A 25248-nucleotide genomic window follows, 5' to 3' on the forward strand; every position below is an offset into this window, starting at 1 on the left:
TTTATGCCAGGCCTAAGACAACTCCATCCCATCCCATCTTCCTCTCCAGCATTATCTTATGACTCTGTCCCTTGTCTCATAGACCTCCAGTCCCACATTGGCTTTTTCTTTCTCACATGCACAAAGCCTCTTCTAAAGACTTATTCCACCTCCTGGGATGCTTTCTTTTATTCCTTGTTCCAATAACTCCTACTTGTCCTTTAAATCTCTGCTGGTTTGTCCCTTTTTGTGGGAAGACTTCCTGAGATGTCACTAGAATAGGTATTCCATGTGTCTTCATAGAACTGGCCACTGAAGCCGGGCACTATGGTGCACACTATAATCCCAGCTGCTCGGGAAGCTGAGATATGAGGATTGCCAGTTCAAATCCAACCTCAATAACTCAACAAGACCCTGTCTCTAAATAAAATAGAAAAAGGGGTTGAGGATGTGGCTCAGTATTTACAAGCTGCTGGGTTCAATCCCTGGTATTAAAAAAAAAAAAAACAACTGATCTTTGAGTGGAGGTGTGGTGGCACACACCTGTACTTCCAACACTAGGGAAGCTAAGTCAGGAAGGATCTCTGGAACCCAGGTATTCAAAACCAGCCTAGAAATATAGCAATACCCCATCTCTAAATAAATCAATAAATAACAAAAACAAACCCTTGTCATTAAAACATTAATATATGGGTAATTATTGGTTCAACATTTTTTTATGTAAGCTTCATGAAGGCAAAGACCAATTTATCCCCTCCACTTAGAAAATTGTCATTCCATAGTGACAGATAATCACATGTAGATGGGTAGGGGAAGACACTAAAACGAAGTAATTTACAGAGAGGGCATCAAGCATGTATGTCAAAGGTATTCCATAAGTCACAGGACTTGGAATAATAGAAATTTTATCAAAACAAACAAAAATCTTGGGCTGGGGATGTGGCTCAAGCGGTAGCGCGCTCGCCTGGCCTGATCCACAGCACCACATACCAACAAAGATGTTGTGTCCGCCGAGAACTAAAAAATAAATATTAAAAATTCTCTCTCTCTCTCTCTCTCTCTCTCTCCTCTCTCTCTCTCTCTTAAAAAAAAAAGAATTAAAACAAACAAAAATCTGTCAAATGGGAAAGTTTTATAATTTACAACAGGAGACATAGCTTTCCAAATGACCCTGATGATCAGATCCAAATAGAACACATTTCTCCATCACAATCATGAATGAAATGTCTGCCGCAGACTGGCTGGGCACAATTCAGGAGCCACTTGTCAAAAGAAACTTTACTTTTAGAACTGCACATGCCAAACAAAACAGCTCCTCAGGAAAACCCCTCAGAGCCCAACTGCCACCACCGGCTTCCCACAAGCCTCTCACACCAAAACACAAGCCTCTCCCACTCCCACAATCCTCCTGCTCTTGAGGCCAATTGGCTGGGTCGTGTGGGTGGAGCCAAAGAAGTCCCCCAATGAGCAGCTTCGTGGTCTGAAAGGACAGGGAAACAGCCCAATGAGCATCACCACAGAGGAGCCAATCAACTAGATGTTGCAGGGGCCGCTGTGAGCCAATCATCAGCCGGCAGCTGGAAGTTTGCTGGCAGCTGGAAGTTTGCTGGGGCCCCTTCGGCTGTGGATCTCAACATCTCCCCCTCTCTGTTTAAACAACAAGCATGTGGCTTAGGGACTGTGCCTGCCTGAGGTTGTCCAATAGTACATATGGTCCTTACCCGTTATTGGATGAGCTGACCTCAAGGCGTCAGCCTCCTGTTTTAGGTTGGTACCATTGTAATTGGATCTTACCCCTCACTGACTAAAGGTCCAGTATACAGCCACACCTGTGGAGAGGTACCAGTGGGGGGGCGAGGTTCTTTGCCTCACCTCTGTTGGCCCCCAAATTTTAGCTGAACGACCATGACAAGCAGAAGGGAGGAAGATACACCAAGCCAATTGACGGCTCCTTTTGGAAAATTTGTACCACCAATGACATCATCAGCAAAAATACCCCAATACTACCACAAGTCGCTGCACCAACAGATAGTTCACAATGCATACAAGTGAGTTCACAATGCATACAAGTGACACATAGTCTAGGCAAGTTCTGCAAGCAGTTCAGTGATGGCTATTGCAGAAGCTGTAGATTGGTTTTATCTTTGTCTTCACTGGCACTGGGATGAAGATAAGAATTCTGGCAATAATGGCTAAAGAAAAAATTGTGTAACATTCCAGAAGGCACTAAAAGAAAACAATTTTCTTAACAATTTACATTATCTTCACTGGCACTGGGATGAAGATAGGAATTCTGGCAATAATGGCTAATGAAAAAATTATGTAACATTCCAGAAGGTACTAAAAGAAAACAATTTTCTTTTTTTTTTTTTTTTAGAAAACAATGTTCTTAACAATGTACCTTATCTTCAACAGAATTATTAAATATAATGAAAAGGAAAGGTGAAAGTAAACAAACAGATCTGTTAACCTCCTTTTTGTTCATATATTAAAACAATCCTCAACAGCTGTTTACCCAATTTAAATTAAACCATTTAAATCACGTGGGAAAAAAATTTGAATCCATTTTTTCATGAACGCTCATCATATATGATATATGGACATATGTACATTCAAACTTATAACACAAAACACAAGTGTGCACACATAATATAATACATACAACACATAATAGTAAAGGCCTTATAACTTTTTACAGGTGAAATCTCCATTGCAATATTTAAAAACTCTATAGTCAAAAAATAGAACTGATCAGCAAAACATTAACCTAGGTCTGTATGAGCTCAAAAAACAAAATAGAGGGCTGGGGATGTGGCTCAAGCGGTAGCGCGCTCGCCTGGCATGCGTGCGGCCCGGGTTCAATCCTCAGCACCACATACCACCAAAGATGTTGTGTCTGCCGAAAACTAAAAAATAAATATTAAAAATTCTCTCTCTCTCTCCTCTCTCACTCTCTCTTTTAAAAAAAAAATAGAACTTCATGATATAGGAAAGGGCAATAATAAAATAGATATTGAAAAAAGCATCCTGGTTCTGTTGCAGATGTAAGAATAGCCAAACTGGAGTTTTGGATATCAGTTGTTATAGATTTGAGCCAAATCATCTTTTTTTGGTCTGTAGAAATCGCTTTAGTTAATCTCTCTGGAATCCAAATCGGTGGCTATTCTCCCTGTGGAAACACAAAAACAGGCCCCCGACTCCAGACAATCACTGGGTAAGAACCTTGGTTAATCTCTCTGGAATCCAAATCGGCTGCTGTTCTTCCTGTGGAAACACACAAACAGACCCCCGACTCCAGACAATTAGTGGGTCAGGACCTTTCCATTGTCCTGTTAGAATATCTTTCCAAAGTACCTTGGGCTTATGTACATTTTTTGGACACATATGCCTTTCTGCAACACTAAGTCCTGATGAATCCAAATTTAAAAAATTTAGAGTAAAAAGGGTTATTTTAAGTTTATCTTTGGGGAATATATACCCCTTCCCAATTCCCTCTTTTTGCTTTAATAAGTACATTTTAATAGTTTGATGAGCTCTTTCAACTATGCCTTGTCCCTGTGGATTGTATGGGATTCTTGTTATATGAGTAATGCCAAATGATGAGCAAAATTGTTTAAAAGAGGTAGAAGTATAACCAGGGACATTATCTGTTTTTAACTGTTTTGGAATGCCCACAGTGGCAAAAATGTGTAAGCAGTGAGCTATAACATCTTTAGTTTTTTCTCCGGCATGAAGGGAGCCCATCAAAAATCCAGAAGAAGTATCAACTGTAACATGCAAATATTTTAATTTTCCAAATTCTGGAAAGTGTGTGACGTCCATCTGCCAAATATGGTTAGGTATCAATCCTCTAGGATTGATTCCAAGATTAATTTGTGGTAAAAAGGTCACACAATTTTGACATTGTTTTATTATTTGTCTAGCTTGTTCCTTAGTTATTTTAAAATGCTTTTGTAAAGTATTATCATTGACATGGAACCTTTTATGAAAATCTATAGCTTCTTCTAGTGTAGAGAAAATATGTATGTCATGTGTAGTTTTATCTGCTAAATCATTGCCAAACTAAGGGCTCCAAGCAATCCTGTATGTGCCCTGATATGTCCTATAAACAATGGATCTTTTCTGTCCCAGATTAGACTTTGTATAGTGGAAAACAAAGAGAAAACAGTAGAAGAAGGGGAAATCCTACCAGCATCTTCAAGGGATACTATAGCATTAACTATATACTGACTATCGGAAAATAAATTAAATACAGAATCTTTAAACATCACAAAAGCTTGTAATACTGCATTAAGCTCTACCTTTGAGCTGATTGTTTGGGTACTAAGAATGTAAAAGTTTGATCATGTGTAACTATTGCTGCTGTACCATTATTTGACCCATCAGTGAATATATTTGGAGCATTCATGATAGATGTTTTTCTTGTCATTTTTGGAAAAATTACAGGATGCAATGACAAAAAAGACAATAAAGGATTAGATGGTAAGTGGTTATCAAATGAAACATTATATTTGCACATGATTACTGCCCAAGAATTTAACTCATTAGCTAACTCATCAATTTGATTCATAGTATATGGAGTAATAATTTTATTGGGAGAAATTTCAAACACTCCCTTTGCTTCTTTTATTCCTTTGCGTATTAATTGTCCTACAGCATCAGGATACCTAGTAAGAATAGTGTTAAGAGAATAAGATAAATGTATCCATAATAATGGACCTTCTTGCCAAAATACTCCTGTAGGAATATTTTTTGTTGGTAGTACAATAAATAATAAAGGCAAACTTGTATCAATTCTATCCAAATGCTTATTTTCCATATATGTATCAATGATTTTTAATGCCTTTCTTGCTTCAGGCGTTAACATTCGGGGTGAATTTGGATCTGATGGACCTTTTAGTATATCAAATAAAGTTCCCAACTCTCCTGTTGGTATGCCTAGATAAAGCCTTATCCAATTTATGTCTCCTAATAACTTTTGAATGTCATTTAGTAATTTGAGTTGATCTACTCGTATTTGAATTTTTGGTGGATGGACCATGGTTGAGGATAATAGAACTCCTAAATAATTAATTGGAAAATTTAATTGTACTTTATCTATTGCTATCTCTAGATTATAATTTTTTAATAAGTTTGTAAGTATGGCATAACATTCTAACAATGTGTTTTTGGCCTTGTGTGCTAATAATACATCATCCATATAGTGAAATATTTGTAGTTCAGGATTTTGATTTCTAAGTGGCTGGATTACTTTGTTAACATAAACTTGACACATAGTTGGGCTGTTAGCCATCCCTTGAGGGAGTACTTTCCATTCATATCTCTGATCACGACCTTCATGATTCAGTGCAGGGATAGTAAATGCAAAATGTGGACTATCCTCAGGATGAATTGGAATTGAAAAAAAACAATCTTTAATATCTATAACTAAAACATACCAAGTTTTTGGCAAAGCAGACAATTGAGGATTCCCCGACTGAGTAGGTCCCATAATAACCATCTCATTATTAATGGCTCTTAAATCTTGCAATAATCTCCATTTACCAGATTTCTTTTTGATGACAAAAATGGGAGTATTATGGGGAGATACAGAAGGTTGTATATGTCCTTCCACTAATTGTTGTTTGACCAGATCATGGGCTGCTTGTATCTTTTCTTTAGTCAGGGGCCAATGAGGAACCCATACTGGTCTTTCTAATTTCCAAGTAATTTTTATTGTCTCAGTGGCCCTTTCTGAAAATCCAACCCATGTCTATCTGTTCCTTGATCTATTTGTATTGGTGCTGCTATACCTTGTTATTGTTCTCCTAATCTTTTCCCTTTCCTAAAACCTTGTCTATTTCTAATAGTGGGTGCATTTGGATTGATGTTATTTGCTAATGTCAAATCTAATTGGTCTAACCCTAACCCATAAATTTACGGGAAGATGATCCAAAACATATGGCTGTATAGTTCCTTCACATCATTCAGGATCCTTCCAATCTAATACCATTGCACTTCGATGGGGATTAGTTGCCACTCTTAGACCTTGAAGCGTTTGAGTGGCTTGTTGTAATGGCCAATGTTTTGGTCATTCTTGACGAGAGATGATGCTAAGGTCTGCACCTGTATCCAGTAGCCCATTAAATTCATGTCCTTGAATATTTAGTTTTAACATGGGGCGAGAATCTAAATTTAAAGAAAGCATACCCCAATCTACACCTGTGGAGCCTAATCCCTTGGAACCTCTTTCTACTGCACTACTGGAAAATTTATCATGTAGGCTTGGTATTATTAGTAACTGTGCTATTCTATCTCCTGGTGAAATTACTGATATACCCTTTGGAGAACTGGCTATAATTTTTATTTCACCTTCATAATCGGGATCAATTACCCCAGGACTTATCATAAGTCCTTTTAGAGTAGAAGAACTGCGTCCCAATAATAAGCCTACTGTTCCTTTGGGAAGAGGTTCTTTTACCCCTGTGGGAATGATTTGAACTCCCATCTCTGGAGTTAGTACTTTTCTGGCGGAGGTGCAGATGTCCAACCCTGCGCTTCCTCTGGTTTGTCTGATGAGGGATCTGATAGACAATGTGTCCTGGGCACTACCCTGATGGGGCTGCTGGGTTCCTCCAGTGCTCCGTATATTTGTGATTTGGGGCCCCGGAGCATTGGGCCCCCCTGTCCATTCTTTGGTAATGGAGCCCGATGCCTTTCTCCACGATATTGTGGATAGATACCTGGTCCTCGTTCGTTTTTTGATAATGGAGTACCCTCTATGGTGGTTTGAGAACGGCATTCATTAGCCCAATGTCTCCCTCTATGGCATCGTGGGCAAATACCCAGTATTCTACTCCTTTGATACTTAGTTTTGTTAAACCCTCCTCCTATGAGGCAATTCCTTTTAAAATGTCCTGTTTGTTCACAATTATAGCATGTTTTTGGCCTGGCATCTAAAGCCTGTTTTACTGCAGCTGCCACAATTTGCCCTTGTTCATTAATGTCTCTGGCATCTAAAGCCTGTTTTACTGCAGCTGCCACGACTTGCTCTTGTTCATTAATGTCTCTACATAATTTAATATATGTGCTTAAATCTTCATGTTTCCATGGTCTAATGACTTCTCTGCACCAACTATTCACTTGCTCATAAACCAGTTGTTTTATTAATGGCATTGCTTGTTCTGTATTCCCAAAATCTCTGGTAGCTGTTTGAATAAACCTATCTACAAATTCAGCATAAGGTTCATTAGCTCCTTGTATTACCTTAGATAATTGAACTTGTAAACCTCCATGTCCTTGTAAAGTCTTCCATGCCCTAACCGCCTCTAAAGCAATTTGTGAGTATACACCAGGATCATATGCAATTTGTTGCTGCTGATCCTCATAAGGTCCCTTTCCTAACAACATATCTAGATTTCTCTGAGCATAACCAGCTGCTGCATTTCGCCTAGCCGTCTTCTTGCAAACTTCCTCATTGGCAACCTTCCATAACAGGTATTGACCTCCATTTAGCACAGGTTTACACATATTAGCCCAATCTGCTGGTGTCATGTTCAAGTTGTTAATGGATTCGACCAAGCTTACAGTGAAGGGTGCTTGAGGACCATAAGTTGTTACAGCCTCTTTTAGCTGCTTCACTGTTTTGAAATTTAAAGCATGGTAAATTTGCTGCCCCCCTACCTCAAATACAGGGCATGTTAATACTTGAGTTCCTCTCTCAGGATCCCAACTATCAACTGCGGGGGTTGGGGGCCTCCCAGCATATGGAGGTGGCCTTGTTAGTTGGACATTTACATCCTCTGGTGATATAAAGGTGTTAGTAGCAGTCTCCTGTAGAGGTGGCGCTGTTGGTTGGACCCTTATACCCTCTAGTGATAGAAAGGTGTTAGTAGCAGTCTCCTGTTGTAACTTTTCCCCTGATGGCTTTTTCTGCTTTACACTTTTTTCCTCTGTCTGACTAGTTCGAGAGACCTTCTCTTTTACGTGAATCTTTTCCTCTGTCTGACTACCTCGAGAGACTTTCTCTTTTACTTGAATCTTTTCCTCTGTCTGACTAACTTGAGAGACCTTCTCTTTTACTTGAATCTTTTCCTCTGACTAACTTGAGAGACCTTCTCTTTTACTTGAATCAATATGCCTTCTCCTTCCTCTACTGAAGGCTTTGGACTAAGCAAACAAGATACTAACGTCCACAATGGCCATGTGCCAACTGGCAGAGTCCCTGGGCTTTTCTTTTCTATACTTTTTAAATCTTCACCATGATGGTTCCATTGTGATATATTTAACAACTCCTCCTTAAAAAGCCATGGGCTACTTTTTTTATTGTATCACGTATGCCCTGACTGCTCTTGATTTTACCGGGATGCCTCCTTCCTCTAACAATTACTTAACACTCTTTCGGTTTGTTTTTTACTAATTTCTGATCCCATATTTCTACTATAATACAACCCAACAAGATAACACCAAACAAAACTGAGATAGAATGAAATAAAAATGGAACAACAAAAAATCATTATAGCCTTTCTCCCTATGTGTTCTTCAGATGGAAATAGTTTTCCTCAGATGTGAGCGGGTTTTTCTTCTGTCTCACTCATCTCCAGGGACAGGCAACTTAAAACAAGAGTGAAGCAAAACAAAAGAGGAGTCTTAAAATGGCTACCCATCCTCTCGCCCTACCCTCAGGGGCGAGCAGTTTACTTACCCTCAGTCGCTCCCCGTGTGGGCCACCAAATGCCACAGTCTGGCTGGGCACAATTCAGGAGCCACTTGTCAAAAGAAACTAACTTTATTTTTAGAACCACACACTCCAAACAGCTCCTCAGGAAAAACCCTCAGAGCCCAACTGCCACCACCAGCTTCCCACAAGCCTCTCACACCAAAACACAAGCCTCTCCCACTCCCACAATCCTCCTGCTCTTGAGGCTGATTGGCTGGTTCATGTGGGCGGAGCCAAAGAAGTCCCCCAATGAGCAGCTCCGTGGTCTGAAAGGACAGGGAAACAGCCCAATGAACATCACCGCAGAGAAGCCAATCAGCTAGATGTTGCTGGGGCCACTGTGAGCCAATCATCAGCCGGCAGCTGGAAGTTTGCTGGCAGCTGGAAGTTTGCTGGGGCCCCTTCGGCTGTGGCTCTCAACACAATGTCCATTAGAGCTGGTTGTGGTGGCACACACCTATAATCCCAGTGGCTCCAGAGGCTGAGGCAGGAATATCATGAGTTCAAAGCCAGCCTCTGCAAAAGTGAGGCACTAATCAACTCATTATGACCCTGTCTCTAAATAAAATACAAAATAGGGCTGGGGATGTGTCTCAGTGGTTGAGTGCCTCTGAGTCAATCCCCGGTACCCTGTCCCCAAAAAAATGTCCACTAGAATTTTGTTGAATGAGCTGAGTATGATGTCGAACACCTATAATCCCAACAGCTGGGGAGGCTGTGGCAGGAGGATTGTTAGGTGCAGAACAGGCTGAACTATGTCTTCTGCAGGGCAGGCTGAACAAATGTTAGCTGCAGGATGGCCCACGCACTCAAACCCCCCTCTATCTGGTCCTTTATCACCTGTTTGCATCAAAGCTGAACATTCAACCCCCACTCAAGGCTGAACACTCAACCCCCCCACTTGTGCCAACAAGGCAGCTTGCAGACCCAGAGGCCCCGTTAGATTTGGGCTATAAAAACTCCCTCCTAATGGGCCCCTCTCTCTCTTGCTCTCTTGTTCTCTTGCTCTGTCTCTCTCTCTCTCTTGATCTCTCTGTCTCCCTTGCGCACATGCTCTCTCCCCCCCTTTCTCTTTCTTTCTTTTCTCCTCTGTTGCACTGCTGCAAAAAGATCTCTTGGTCACTCCGTGTGTTGTGGTCACTTTCCTTTCATTGGTGCCAAAGCCCAGGAGAGGGTTAAAACCCACTTTCGGGTCCCTCTTCCTTTGGAAGTGCCACTCCCTGGATAGCCTGAACCCATTTTCTCAATCGCCAGAACTCCATCCATGCCCGACCTTCAATTGGTGAGTTTCCCCTTCCTGGAGTCCTAAACCCAATGGTGTTGTCAGGAGGATTTGACAGTTGATTGTCCCGAAAACCTCTTTGCCCACCTTTGGGGAGGAAAACACCCCACCACAGCCTTCAAGGCCATGGTGACCCTGAGGGACTCCTTCCTAGGGCAGAATAGACTCCTGGGTTCAAACTTATTCCCTTCCCTTCCCAGCCGGTAGTTTACCAGCATAGGCTTTGTAGGTCTTCCTCAAAGGACTCTGTAACCTCCAGGGACACACAACAGAGAACCAAACATCATACCCCACCCAGACCTTCAAGGTTTCGGTGGCTCTCATAAAGTCCTAGTCCTCTCATCTTCAAGACTCAGCCCCTAGAGAGAACCTTACCCTCCCTTTCCTCCCTCTTCCCCTGTCTCTCTCTTTCCCCTCTTTCCGCCCTGGGAGTATCCGGCCTTTCCAGGAGGGGTCCTGAAAAGCCTTGGCCAAGGTCTCCCACGGCTCCAGAATGAGAGCTTCGACTGTCAGGATTTGGTGACAACCAATCTCTGCAGCTCGAACCTGCCACTAAGGCACTCCTGATTTTTGGCTCTAGCGGGGATGCCCCTTTTGCCAATAAATCAGTTTCCTCCTTCTCTCTTATTCTCCTTCCCTCTCCCTTATACTACGTTTGTATCTCCTTCCTTCTCCTCTATACTACGTTTGCGTCCTCTTCCCTCCTCCTTATACTACCTTTGCGACATGGGTAACGTGTCTTCTCTGCCCATCAACTCTCCCTTACAATGCCTCTTGGATAACCTCAAAACCCTCTCCTTGACACCAGACATCAAACCCAAAAAATTGATCAAATATAGCACCCAGGTCTGGCCCACTTATCCCCTAGACAAACAAAGCAGATGGCTCCCTTTTGGGTCCCTGGATCCCTCCATTCTAAGGGATCTCTACAATTACTGTGAGCATTCAAAAAATGGGTAAAAATGGCTTATATCCAGGCTTTCTTCTTGCTCTGATCCAATCCTGCTCTCTGCACCTCTTGCAAACCTCTGCAAATTCTTCTAGCTTATGAACCAACACTCACAACCATTGATCCCCAATCTTCTCCTCCTCTGGACTCATCCACTTCTTTTGACCTTGCTGAGGAACCTCCACTCTAACACGTGGCTCAAAAAAGTCCTCACCCTCAACCTTCTGCCCCAGCCCCTCTGCAGTCACTCCCACCTCAGCAACCTGATTTCTCCCCTCCAATTAGTAGATCAAAAACCCAAACCTCGGCCGGTTTTCAGACCATTGCCCCCTTACTGAGGTAGCAGTTACTGAAGGAATCCCTCCACCCACTCACTCCTTTCTTCTCCTGTCAGTACCCACACCAGGTCCCACCAGGTCCTCTTACCAGCTAACCCAAAGCTCAAACGAGCTGAGGAGAGCCCTCAGACCCCTATCCAAGATCTGGGATAAATGGCCTTTAAAGTTGCTTTGTCATCACTGAAAACAGGTTATTAAGAATTTAAAGTCCCTTACTGGTTTTGGGGATGTTCACTCCCATCCTGTTCTACTGCTCAAGTTTTCCTTGCTAAGGAAAAATCCTTTCTTTCACATCTCTTCTTCCTCATTCTCAGATCCACCATAGCTGCACTCACCCCCACCTTCCTGTCTTCCCCCTCCCTACCCAGGCCCACAGAAAAGTCTTAACTGACCTTCTCCAGAAATCTTCACCATGGCTGATTTTAGGACTTTCAGCAAAAAAAAAAATCTCTACAAAAGAGTTTAATGTAGATAAACTTCCTCTTTTCATATTGCCCTGTTTTACTTGGCCACTGGCTTGAAAAAATCAGCACTCCAAAAGCTAGACACCCCTTATTAGTTTTTCACAAAATATGTATACAAGGCCTTTGGCCTTGAGCTGGGTCTTCACAGAGATGGCTACATTTCTAAGATAAGGAAGTTACCAACTGGGCTCCATGGTAACAGCTGGCAGGGGGAGGAAAGAAAGGGAAGAAAAAGCTTTCTCCCTCCCAATTGTCCTTGAAAAGTTAACTTGCCCAGAACAACAGGAAAAAAAACTGCTTTTTGTGAACTTCTGCAGACTCTGAACTTCTGAGCCCCTCCCCTTACATGTTGAGTCCAAAATTCTGAAACTACCTAAACTTGCAGTGCCCTCTGAATCCAGTTGCAACCAAATAAAACTGTCTCCCTACCTTCAGTGCTATCTTAGGTGACTTGCCTTGTCCATCCCTACAACAATATAATTCTATATACTTAAACATTGTTCATGTTTTCATGAATTGCTCAGCAGATGTGATTAATTATGTGCTGTAAATAACAAAATATCTCTTATTAAAATGGAATAATTTGCCTAAGTCCAGAAATTTACATGGATTATTTCAAAATGTGAATAAAGAAGGAGTTAACAGATGGGAAAGAGAAATTAGAAGGTTCTAGGTATGGATTTAATAGAAGGAAAATGTGTTTCTGGACAAGAGAGTCTATGTGATTAAGTAAATAAGAGGGTTTAAGCAAGTGATAAAGAAGATCTGTGTACGTTGGTTATATATGTAAGTTTTTTGAGCAATTTCTTGAAGGAATTAAGCATTATACAACTATGGTTAAACAACAACTGTTATTTTGCAATATTGTAATATCTTATTTCTTTAAGAGCTAAACTTGCTTAATATAAAATATCAATAGTAATTATGGTACTATTACTCTTCTTTGTATATTAAATGTGCTCATATTTTCCAGGTATAAAAGTCATTAAGATAGAAGCTTTTTAAAAATTATATCAAGCTGGTGTTCTCCAACAGGTCTCAACGTAATTTTAGGCTTATAAATATAACATATTGGAGATTTATTTATATCATTTAATGTTCTATAACTGGACCTGTTATCAATAAAATTAATATGAAGTTCTATACACTGGATACAATTTAAATGTAATATCATATTGTATTAGTATTCATGTGACATCAAGCAACAGCATATGTAAACTTTATAAAATGATATTTAAAAACAAAGATCAGTTCAATAATAGAACACTTTACCTAAGATTTATAAATCTTAGCCTTACCTGAGATAAGGCCCTGCCTCCCATCTTACTATATGGCAGAATGACTCCAAAGTGGGCCAGACTTCAGCTAAAGTCCAGTACTCTTAATTTAAGGTGAAACTGACTTTGCTGGAGGTTTATGATCAAAACTTAAAGTTAAATTAAAATGGCCAAAAAAGCTAATATTTCACTCTTATCCTCTGAGTTAGTCTGAAATCCAGGGGACAGGGAACTTCTCTAAAAAGCTTTGCAACTCTGGGCCACATAACCTCCTGATCAGGGAGATTAATGAGATCACTAGAAAATGAAAAGCCAATCCATGCATTTGCTGTGAATAGGAGGGTCATTTGAGACAGGAGACATCCCTGATGCTTCCAAGGGAAACCACATGGTCAAGCAAGACCTGGACACATCCTAGCGCAAATGTCTCTAGCAGAACTAAGAAGCTATTCTCAAGTTCCCCCACAGGTGACCCCTATAGGAACTCAGCTGACTCTTAATAGATAGAAACAAAGTCAATTTTGACCAGCTTGATCTTAAACATCTAACAAAAACAGTTAAGCCAAAAAGTCATTCCTAGGAGTAATGAAAGACAAAAACAGCTAGAAAAGAGGAGACAGCAACTAGCCAACAGACTCCATGGGGAATGTTCAGTCAAGTATGGCCTTGGCTCCTCCCCATCACAGGACCCCTATTAGTCCTCTTTATGTTTCTCCTAATAGGACCATGTATATTAAATTGCCTACAGAAGTTCCTGCAAGATCAGATACACAAATTCACCAACCAGTCAGTCAATCAACCATTTCTTTAAGACTACCAGCCCTGATGCCCAAGACAGAGACCTACAACTCATGACCAACTCCTCTGGCTCCAGAGACTCTGCCCATCTAAAACCCTCTCTAACCCCTTTTTCAAGTTTTCACAACCCCTCTTTCACTTCATAGGAATGAGAAATACTCTCCAGCAGGTCCACTCTGCTTATTCTGTCTGCTCTACAGTACCCTCACAAGGAAGCATCAAACCTAAACTCCCCACACCTCAGATGAGGAGCCACTAGCCAGGCAAAGACTGGTAGATCAACTTCACTCATGTGCCTAGGCACAAAAAGCTTCACTACCTACTTACTTTGGTTGATACTTTTTCAGGTTGGATGGAAGCCTTCCCTAAATCCAAGGAAATTGCTAAAACCATTTCCTCCATCCTCATTGAGGGGATCATTCCCAGGTTTGAACTTCCCGCCTCCATCCAGTCAGACAACAATCCAGCCTTCACTTCTCAGGTTGTTCAACTAGTCTCCAAAGGCCTCAACATCACTTGGAGGCTCCACATCCCCCACCAACTTTCAACCTTTGGGTAAGGTTGAGAGGCCTAAGGGCATTCTCAAGGATCATCTCACTAAACATGCTATTGAACTCAGGCTCTTCTGGTGCAATCTCCTGTTGTTGGCCCTCACCTGAATTCAGGTAGCCCCAAGAGCTCCCTCAGACCTTAGCCCCTTGAGATACTCTATGGGCACCCTTTCTTAATGAACCAAAGCTTCCCTCCTCCCCTTGTGTCCTACCTGCCTAATCTCACACTTCTATGCAAACTCCTAAGGGAACATGCAGACTGGTGCCTTCCTATTCCATTCATTGCCTCAATCCCAGCACAACCACCAACTGAATTGGACCCTCTTCAACTGGGTGACTCAGTCTTAATTCAGGAACTGCATTCTCAATCGTTGGAACCTCAATGGACAAGACCCCATACAGTAATAGTTACTACCCCAATGGTGGCCAAGCTTTTGGGCCACTCTCCCTGGTACCATGTCTCCTGCCTTAAAAAAGGCACCTGTTCCAAATTTCCAATCCTGGACTTCCAACACGACCACCAAACTCCAAATTTCTCGCCAACCCTCTTCTTCTTCTACTAATCATTATTCTTTCTCAAGTTTTTATCTCAAACCACAGATGTCGCTTCTACATCCAAGCAACATGGCACCAGGATGACACCACCCACTCTCAGTTTATGGGTCAGGGCAATTGCCCTTCCACTGGCTGCAATCGGGCTGTCACCTTAACATTACTGGATTCAATCAAGCCACCTCCGATACTTCCTAGAGTCCCTACAACAGGAACAATGGCTGATACCAAAGATATTCTCTGCTCAGAAATGGTTTGATGCCATTGACAACCTATGGCTTCAAGGAACCTTTATGGACTTTTCCCCTTCCAAAATAACTGTCTATAGCCACTGGATGTTATTTCTGGCTACCCTGGTGTTCACAGACTTGTCCCCTGAACATTCCTCCACTTTCCCTTCTAGGTTCCACACCGCCCACCACTAAGCAGGAAGTAGCTAGAGGACTTTACGACGTCTCCCGTGTCACTTAGAAAAACAAAAAGGGAGGAATGTTAGGTGCAGAACAGGCTGAACTATGTTATCTGCAGGGCAGGCTGAACAAATGTTAGCTGCAGGATGGCCCATGCACTCAAACCCCCCTCTGTCTGGTTCTTTATCACCTGTTTGTGTCAAAGCTGAACATTCAACCCCCACTCAAGGCTGAACACTCAACCTCCCCTTGTACCAACAAGGCAGCTTGCAGACGCAGAGGCCCCCTCCTAATGGGCCCCTGTCTCTCTTGCTCTCTTGTTGTCTTGCTCTCTCTCTCTTGATCCCTCTGTCTCCCTTGCATGCATGTTCTCCCCCCCCTCTCTCTTTCTCTTTCTCTCTTTTCTCCTCTGTTGCACTACTGCAAAACGATTTCTTGGTCACTCCGAGTGTTGTGGTCACTTTCCTTTTAAGGATCATGAGTTCAAAGCAGCCTAAGCAATTTGGAGAGACTCTGTCTCAAAATAAAACATAAAAAAGGGCTGGGGGATGTGGATCAGTGGTTAAGTGCTCATGGGTTCAATCCCTGCAACAACAACAATAACAAAAAAAAATTTGTTGAATGATTCCAGGCTTTATGGAACATGCCTGTAATCCAAGCTATCTGGAACAAGGATGGCAAGTTCAAGGCCTGCCTGGAAAAATTAGCAAGACCTTGTCTCAAAAAGTAATGGGAATGGTGGCACACGCCTGTAATCCCAGCAAATCAGGAGGCTGAAGCAGGAGGATTGCAAATGTGAAGCCAGCTTCAGCAATTTAGTGAGGGTCTAAGAAACTAAAAAAAAATATATTGGCTGTGTATGGTCCTTGCTTAACATCTGCATGGCCATTTTAAGTGACAGCCACCATTTTAAGGAAAAGTTTCGCTTTCCCACCCTGGTGTTTCTGAGAAAGTCTCACTACTCCCTTATACCAACCCAACCCCTAACTGCCTGCACTAAGACTTGCCTGGTTGTGATTCCTGAGCCTCTCACATAAAAGTCCCAGAACTCAAGCCTGTTTTGTCTCACTCTCCTATAGAAAGATGGTCTTTATTTGTCAGCTCTTACAAATAAACTCTCATTTGTATCTCTGCCTGGTCTCCTTCTTTTATTTCTTGCTTACCATCTCTTGTTCCTCGCTTTCCCTTCATGCCAAGCACTGTGGTGCAAGCCTGTAATCCCAGCTACTCGGGAGGATGAGGCAAGGAGGATTGCAAGTTCAAAGCTAGCCTCAGCAAAAGTGAGGCACTAAGCAACTGAGTGAGTCCCTATCTCTAAATAAAAAATAAAATAGGGCTCAGGATGTGGCTCAGTGGGTAAGCATCTCTGAGTCCAATCCCCAGAACCAAAAATAGAAAAGGAGGAGGTGGAGTTGTAGCTCAGTGGTAAAGTGCTTGCCTAGCATGTGGAAGGCACTGGGTTCTATCCTCAGCACCACATATAAATAAATAAATAAAGATATTGTGTCCCTCTACAACTAAAAAAATTTTAAAAAATACATTCTACTGTCATGTGTAACTAAAAAGAACAAATAAATAATTACAAAGAAAAAGTAAAAGTAAAAAGGGTTGGGGATGTAGATAATGGTAAAATTAAAAACACCAAAAAAAAAAAAAAAAGTTGCCCAGGCTAGCCTTGATCTTGAAACCCTCCAGCCTAAGTATCTCAAATCACTGGGATTACATAGAACGTAATTTATTGGGATTACTGTACCCAGCTACATTTTCCCTGACTTTTTTTTTAACTCCTGAGTTTTCTTCAGCCATTCTTTCCTGCAGTCACTTTGGATTCCAGGAACAACAGGTCTGATAAATAAACATCTATTGACAAGAGAAAACTAAGCTCCAGGAAATAGCAACTTTATTATCATGACATCATCTCACCTAAAATATCCTGAGATAAAGACCAACTATACAATGCCCTAAGATTACCCACTTGGTCAGCTGTGCACGCCCTCTAGATATTCAAACCCTCAGACTTTGCCTTCATTCCCCTTTCTAAAAACTTCAAAGTCTTCAGCCCCCTGAAGACAGGACTAACAATGCTGGTCTTCTTATCTTGCTGGTGTAGCTACACTAACTAAATCTCTTTTCCTTTACCACTGTTCATCTCTTGAATTGGCATCTTGGAATTGGTGGCCAATCTAGTCTATTGGGATCTCTGAATCTGGGGCCTTCATCTTAAAACTCTGGTTTAAAAAAAAAAATAACCCTTGATGCTATAAAATCACCACCATCTTTACCCAAACACAAACTGTAGCTTTGAGGATTGACTGTTCAACTGTACTATGCCAGACTATAGGAGAAAGAGTAAGGTTCACAGAAGGATAATTCACCAGGTGGAAGTGTTATAGGAATCAAATGTCTGGGCTGTCCGCTCTTCAGTGACCCAAATTTGGTAGTCAGGAATTGAAGCAAAGTGTGGACAGCAGGCTGTGTCCTTCTGAGTTACTCCATCATATATAAACATCAGTTTTCAGCCTATTCCTAAACCAGCTACTATTTTGTAAAGCAGTAGTTTACCATAAACTAATCCATTTTGAGTTTAAATGCATGCCACCTCAATAAAAATGACTGCCTATGAATTTATCTAATTAATCAGAAGTACATGGATCCATGTACCTACCAAACTTATCAGAAAGATGAGGCCCACAAACTTATAAAACACATCAGACTGCAGGGAGTGGTGGTGCACACCTGTAATCTCAGCGACTGGAGAGCCTGAGGCAGGAGAATCAGGAGTTCAAAGCCAGCCTCAGCAACTGCAAGGCACTAAGCAATTCAGTGAGACCCTGTCTCTAAATAAAATACAAAAGGGGGTGGGCGCTGGGGATTCGCTCACTGGTTGAGTTCAATCCCCAGTTTCCCGCGGGGGGGAGGCAAAATGCAAAGGGCTGGGGAAGTAGCTTTCCGGTAGAACACACTGGGAGGAAGAAAGCAGGGAGAAGAAAAAAAAAATGAATGAATCCTACTAGAGGTTATGAGTGGACCTATCAAACTCATCATAAACACCGACAAGGGCTGGGGCTTGTAGCTCCGTGGCAGAGCGAATCCTTAGCACCACAGAGAGGGAGGGGAGGAATGCCCAAGGAGGGAGGAAGGCATTCTGTCCATCTATAACTACAAAAATTTGAAAACTGAAAAAAGACCGGGCCCATGAACTAATAGTGTGCAGTGTGTCCAGCCCCAGGGGGACAACACACGTGACTTGTACGGGGCCTAGGCCCATAAGGGGGCGTGGCCGGGCAGGTAACCCGGGTTAAGAAGCCTTGACAGGCTTCGCCCTACCCCCGCCCACCTCGGCTCTGGGTTGCCGCCAGGGGGCGCCTGCAGGGACCCGGACCCGTAGCCCGGAGGTGGGGGTCGCCGCGAGGAGGCGTGGCCTCGGCTGGGACTTCGGCTCCCGGCCCGGCGGGTCGCTGCGAGCCGGCCGGGCGCCACACAGAGGAACTACGACCTTGGCCGCGGCCTCCGCCCGAGCCGCGCGCGGGGCAGTGATGTCGTCCGGGCCGGGACGCGACGACGCGGGAGGGGGCGGGCTGCGCGGCGGCTGCGGGAGCCGGCGGAGCAGGAACTGCGGGGAGCAGAAGCGGCGGCGGCACGACGCGCAGCAGCTGCTGCAGCTCAAACACCTGGAGTCGTTGTGAGTCCGCGGGGTGCCGCCGCCCCTGTCCTCTGGGCCGCGGCCGGAGCCGGGGACCGGGCGACGCGGGCCTGCACCTCAGGCCCCTCCTTTGCGCGAAGGGTGGTGGCCCCGGCGCCTATGAGCTTGGCCTCCTCTGGGCGCGGGGGACCCGGGCCCCGAGGCATCTTCCGCGCACAAAGAGTGCGCCATCGGCCCCGGAGAGGCTGCGGGCGGCGTTGGTGGACCGAGTGACAAACACGCCCCGCCGGGCACTTTTGGGGACTCGTTCCCTTTGATGGCCCACCGCGAAGGGGCGACCCCCGACCCTTCATCCTCGGCCGTTAAGAGGGAAGAGGAGCCCCGGGCGTGTCGCTGTGCTATGGGGAGGAGACTGGAGCCCCGAAGACCCGCCCAAGAGCTGGCCCTGAGCGTCCCAAGGCTGGCGGCGGGGTCGGCGAGCAGTCCTTCGAGTCCGGGCCGGGCCAGCCCTCAAGGCAGTGCAGAAGGCGCTGCAGCTCGGCGTCCAGAGCTCGGGATGCGGTGGTTCACAGTCCACCCAGCCGGGTCGAGGCAGCTCCGTGTCCCCTCGCTCCAGAGGCCTCCAGGAGTCCAGATGACCTGGAGAGCGCAGGCTGCAGAGGAGAGTCAAGTGGAATCTGAATCTGCCCTTCTAAGTTCTTTGAGTGGGCTCTGCTAAATGTGCATGAAACACTCTGAGAAGGGAAAAGCCATGTTAGTTTAGAGATGCGAGAAAGAGCCAGGGAAGCCGGGCACTCGGGAGGCTGAGGCAGGAGGATCTCAAGTTCCAGGCAAGACTGGGCAACTTATCTTAAAATTTAAAAAATAAAAATAAAAAAAGTTTTTTATTTTAAATCTGGGATTGTAACCCAATGGTAGGGTGCTCTGGGCTTAATCCTTAGTAAAACAAACATTGATTAATTAATTTAAAGGACTAATAATTGAGAGGAGGAGGAATCTAGGAATAGGGCTTTGGGGCTTCTGAGAGGTGTGGAGACAGATTAAGACACTGAATGGAGGCATAAATGTTGACTTGTTTTTCAAAAAGTCTGAGGTGATAACAATTGTTCCAAGCTGTTCTCTTCCTCTTAGCATATGGACTAAGAAAAATTTATCTTTTAGATGTAAAATTCTCCTTATATAAGAGAATTCTTACAAATTATTTTAGACAATTGAAGGGTTAGTAAAGTTTTCCTGTTTTGGCAGGGTCTGAATTTCTTTTAGCTCAATGTATGTCAGGGGTTTATATTTGGGGGTGGAATATTCCAGTTTCAGGCAGTCTAAATAGGATTGTGGGGGTGCTGTTCTGACCCCTAACACAAATATCAGGCAGGAGATTATATTATCATTCCCTTCATTTTATGATTCTGTAGTTAGCCATAAAACTCAAATATTTCTAAATTTGGTAGTCACACATTCAATAATTTGTTTTTGTTTCAAACACTTTTAGTTACCTGTGTTAGGTAAGTTATATAAGGAAAGAGTCTCAAGAAATTTCTAAAATCTTTCCTAATTAATGTCGTTAAACCTCTGATGAATGTATTCCTTTGCTGGGGGTCTGGCCCAAAAGCTGAATATTTTTAATTTCATCAGGACAGTAGATAGAGGATACAGGCCCTGCATTTCTGGCATCCACATTATAGATGGGGTTTGGTCCGTTGAAGTCATTCAGTGGCACACTAGATTTCCCATGCAAGCCAGATAGATGTTCAAAGATCTTTTCCTAGTTTAAGGCCAAGCAGGGCCCAGCCCTACCCAGCTATCAATATTTATGGACTTTTTCTGTAACTCATAGACCTTTATTCACCACTGAAAAAAGATTAAAACATGCTTTTACAGAAAATTGAGATTGAGTAGTTAAGTTGTGTGGTCAGGGATAGATACAGTGACCAATTTTTGTGCAAATCTAGAGCCGAATCCAGTGGTCAGATTCTCACACTAGTAGGGGTTTTGCCAGTTGAAGAAACTTAAAACAGAGTGGGTTGTTGACAAGTTTGCTTTTGGCCATTTTGGAGTCTTGTTTGATTTCTAACATCAGAGAACACTTATATATAGTATTTTTAAAAATAAAATGATACTAGAAATACTAAAAAAAAGGACTGGGGCTGGGGTTATGGCTCAGTGGTAGAATGCTTGCATAGCATGTGTGAAGCACTGGGTTGGATTTTCAGCACCACAAATAAATAAATAAAATAAAGGCCCATCAACAACTAATTAAAAAAAAAAAAGTAATGGACTGCTTGACTCCTCAATAACCCCACATGCTCTCTGTGGCCTGCCCCAAATAAAATTTCATGTTTTATTTTTGTACTTTTTTTTTTTTTGAACCGGGGTGTTTATGTTTATCCACTGAGCCACATTCCTGTCCTTTTTTATTTTTTATTTTGAGACAGGGTCTCATTAAGTAGCTGAGGCTGGCCTTCAATTTCTGATCCTCATGCCCCAGCCTCCTGAGTTCCTGAGATTACAGGCATATGCCACCAAGCCCAGTTAGCTTATACTTCTGAGATGTAACTGCATCTTTCTAAACTATATACTGTTTTCTTAGAGTCAACAATTCTAGGCTAATCTATTAACTTTCTGTCATAGTAGATAAGGGTGCTATTACTAAGCCCAGGCTTACATTTGAGTTACATCCCCAGCCAAATGCAGATATCTTAAACTGTCACAGCTCAGAATCTAAAGGTACATAACGTTATTCCAGTTTTGTAATCTCTTATATTTAGTACTTAAATATTATTTTAAACATTGAGAAGTATCTTTTCTAATGTGTTACATTGGTGAATTGGTTAGCACTAGGAATAAATATCAGCCACCTTTCCACAGATTTATGAAACAAGTTGTAAAATGGATTTTTTAGAAAATGCCATTTCTAATGTTAATATATTGCAAAACAGAGCCAGGCATGGTGGTGCACACCTGTAATCCCAGGGGCTTGGGAGGCTAAAGCAGGAGGATCTTGAGTTCAAAACCATCTTCAGCAACAGTGAGGCACTAAGCAACTCAATGAGACCCTGTCTCTAAATAAAATACAAAATAGGGCTGGGGATGTGGCTCAGTGGTCAAGTGTCCCTGGCTTCCATCCCCAGAACCAACAACAACAACAACAACAACAAAATATTGCAAAACAGCATATTCTTTTTCATCATGGCAAAAATATATTTTAGTCATGAATTTGAGTCTTTTTTTTTTTTTTCTTGACAGGGTCTGGCTAAATTTTTGAGGCTGGCCTCAGAGTAGCAATCGTGCCTCAAGTTCCCTAGACTCCAGGATTACAGGCATGTACCGTCACACTCAGCTTGATTCTAAATTTAATTAGCCATATTTTGTTGTTTGTTCAACTCCTAAGATTTAAAATGATGTGTTTATTGGATTTGGGGATTTATATACTTTACTACCAAACTCATTTCAGTCCAGATGCTTGAGGCATCATATTAATATTTCTAACAAATGGCTACCAGATGGGGTCTACCATCTTGTCAGGTTGTTCAGATTTCCATTGCTGTTGTTGAATTAGCCCTGTGTCATGACACACATTCCTGTTCATACTTTAAAGCCAGGGGTTGGGGAGCATGCTTCTAATTCCAGCTACTTGGGGGGCTGAGGTAGGAGGATCATTAAAGTTGGAGGACAGCCTGGGAAAATTTAGCAGGACCCTGTCTTAAGATAATCAGGGCTTGGGATATATAGCTCAGTGATAGAGCACTTGCCTAGCATCAGTTAGCCAAGTATCAGTTTGGGGAAGAGCATTGTGCCAATTCTAAGAAGCTAATTCTGTTCATATCCATTCATTTACTAGGTAATCTTAAGGAGACAGATCCTCCTCTGACCCTTAGAAAAGCTCTGAATTAGTGACGTGGACATTTCTCATGCTTCATCTACCAAGTGATTTCTCCCACATCTTAACAGAAGAGGAGATGGGAAATCATTTCACTTTTCCCTCAGTGTATTCTCCTTGACTTTCATCCCTAATTTTCATTCTCCACTGAATGGTCTCTTAAACACTATTTGAGAGTCAGAGGGGGGGTGGGAAAAGAAGAGCCAGAATGAAGAAAACATTACATTGTATTTCTGTCCTTTCCATCCATTCTGAAATATTAAAATGAGTGCTTCTCTGCAGGCATAGAGGAGTGTGGCACAGATCTAAACTAACCACGTTTATGTGTTACTCTTTGTAGAAGCAGTATAGATGCCTTAAAAGCCTGAGATTTGTTCTGTGAGCAAATAGATGACTGTACAGTGTTTTCCCCTTTAGACATTTGTCTGAAATGTAAGCATTTCACATCCAGCCTCTGGTCTCTTCAGAGTACAGTCAGCACTTGCCTCGTACATGTGAGGCACTGGTTTGTTTCTCAGCACCACAATAAAAAAAATCAATAAAATAAGGATATCATGTCCATCTACAAATAAAAATATTTTTTAGAAAATCACTGAGTTTTAGGGGTTGGGGTTGTGGCTCAGTGGTAGAGTTCTTGCCTAGCACATGTGAGGTACTGGGTTTAATTCTCAGCACTACATGAAAAAATAAAGATGTCATGTCCATCTACAACTAAAAATATATTTTTTAAAAAACCACAGAGTACAGTCCTTCAAGGGTAAAAACGACAATCTGGGGAGTGTTTGATAGTTGAGTACAGCTGAGCCTAGGCAGGGGAACCTTTCCACACTTCTGAGGTGATTCCTGGTCTGCAAACCAGATGAGAAATGCTTATCCTTGCTAAAATGTCTAATTAATAATGCTATAGCTCTGCTTTGCATTAACTTGGTGTGTTTGATTCTGTTAATATAGTTGATGAAGATTTGCTTCCTGTTTTTTTTTTCTTTTTAGCTATGAAAAACCTCTTCCTGGACTTATCAAGTTTAGTGTGATGTCTGTACTCTGATTATTCTGTTAGACATACTTGCACACCTTATACATGCTAGGCAAATACTTTACCACTAAGCTGCATGCCTATCTCTATTTCAGTTTTATGCCTTGCTTGATTCCACACATTTTGAGGGAATGGAACCTTTCTTTTGATCATTGCATCTAATTTACATCAGAATGTGGAACTCACAAATCATTTCTGTATGAAAAACAGACTCATGCTTCCCTATAACTTCCCTATAGTAAAGTCTATTTTGTTCTGAAGAAAGTTATTTTTCTGGTATAATTCTACATTGATTTCCTGTTTCTCCTATCAGGTATAATTTGCCTCTCTTGTTACTGGGGATGATTTAAGAGAAAGCAAGGCAATAGTGTGTTGCTAGGAAGAAGGGAAAAAAATTCTGATGCTTTGTTGCCATGTTGTTTACACACTGTTCCCTTCATTTAGGAAGATGAGACTAACCCAGAAGACTGTATTCCTGATGCACTAGGCCACGAGCATGCCCAGGAATTTCTGGCTCACACGCCAACTGAAGGACTTTGATGCCACTGGGGAAAGAAGTCAAAGTTTTGCAATGTGGGTGTGGAAGAGTTTAAATAACACTTTTTGGTCTTACTATTTTTGTTTGTTTTGTTTTCATAACAAGGACCAAAAGGTGGGTAGCTTATAAAAAAGTTTCTTTGGGGGCTAGGGTTGCTCAGTAGTAGAACACTCACCTAGCATGTGTGAGGCACTAGGTTCGATCCTCAGCACCACATAAAAATACATAAATAAAAAATAAAGATATTGTGTCCATCTATAAAAAAATAAATAAATAAATAAATAAACACACAGACATATTTATGTATATATTTTTTTTTCCTAAAAAGTTTACTTTGGGGTTTGGGGATTTAATTCAGTAGCAGAGCACTTGCCTAGCATGTGCAAGGCCATGAGTTCAGTCCTCAGCCCTGAAAAAAAAAGAAAAGTTTATTTGGCTCACTAATCAGGCAACTGGAAGGTCCAAAAAGCATAACATTGGCATCTTGATAAAGGTTCCCTGGCTGCATCATGCATGACTGAGCAGTGGAAGGGAAACCTGTTATGACCAAGAGAAAAACTCAAGACAAATGAACTCTCTCTATAAAAGCTTATTCTCACAGGAATTAACAGAGTCCCAGGAGACAGGATGTACCCCAATGACCAGTTACCTTCACCTGGTTCCACCACTTAGAAATTCACCACCTCAATACTGCTGCACTCTGGACCAGGTGCCAGCATGTGAACCGTTGAGAAACAAGTCCCATCCAAACATAACTGTTGAGAGTCACGGCCAAACTTCCAGCTGCCAGCTGATGATTGACTCACAGCGGCCCCAGCAAACTTCTAGCTGCCAGCTGATTGGCTCCTCTGCGTTGATG

At 42.4% G+C, this 25248-nt stretch overlaps 1 protein-coding gene and 1 long non-coding RNA gene across 9 annotated transcripts in view; one reads left to right on the forward strand and one right to left on the reverse strand.

The window, feature by feature from the left end:
• Bbs9 (Bardet-Biedl syndrome 9) overlaps nucleotides 1-11919 on the reverse strand; it is a 459963-nt gene extending 448044 nt beyond the window's left edge. For 3 of the 8 annotated variants that reach the window (XM_078039871.1, XM_078039872.1, XM_078039870.1), the window contains exon 1: nucleotides 11639-11916. In XM_078039871.1, coding sequence (XP_077895997.1) covers nucleotides 11639-11660 — 22 coding nt within the window. In that variant the 5' untranslated portion in view covers nucleotides 11661-11916. Of the gene's footprint in view, nucleotides 1-8662; nucleotides 9194-11462; nucleotides 11582-11638 lie in introns of those variants that run through there. The other 5 variants (XM_078039868.1, XM_078039867.1, XM_078039866.1 and 2 more) reach the window with 5 other exon arrangements.
• Nucleotides 11920-18575: 6656 nt separating this feature from the next.
• LOC144375353 (uncharacterized) lies at nucleotides 18576-24681 on the forward strand. The gene is made up of 2 exons (XR_013435058.1): nucleotides 18576-22262; nucleotides 24300-24681. It is a non-coding gene; the product is annotated as an uncharacterized LOC144375353 (long non-coding RNA).
• Nucleotides 24682-25248: the final 567 nt, after the last annotated feature.

This window comes from Ictidomys tridecemlineatus, chromosome 2 (genome assembly GCF_052094955.1).
Source record: "Ictidomys tridecemlineatus isolate mIctTri1 chromosome 2, mIctTri1.hap1, whole genome shotgun sequence".
Lineage (NCBI taxonomy): Eukaryota > Metazoa > Chordata > Mammalia > Rodentia > Sciuridae > Ictidomys > Ictidomys tridecemlineatus.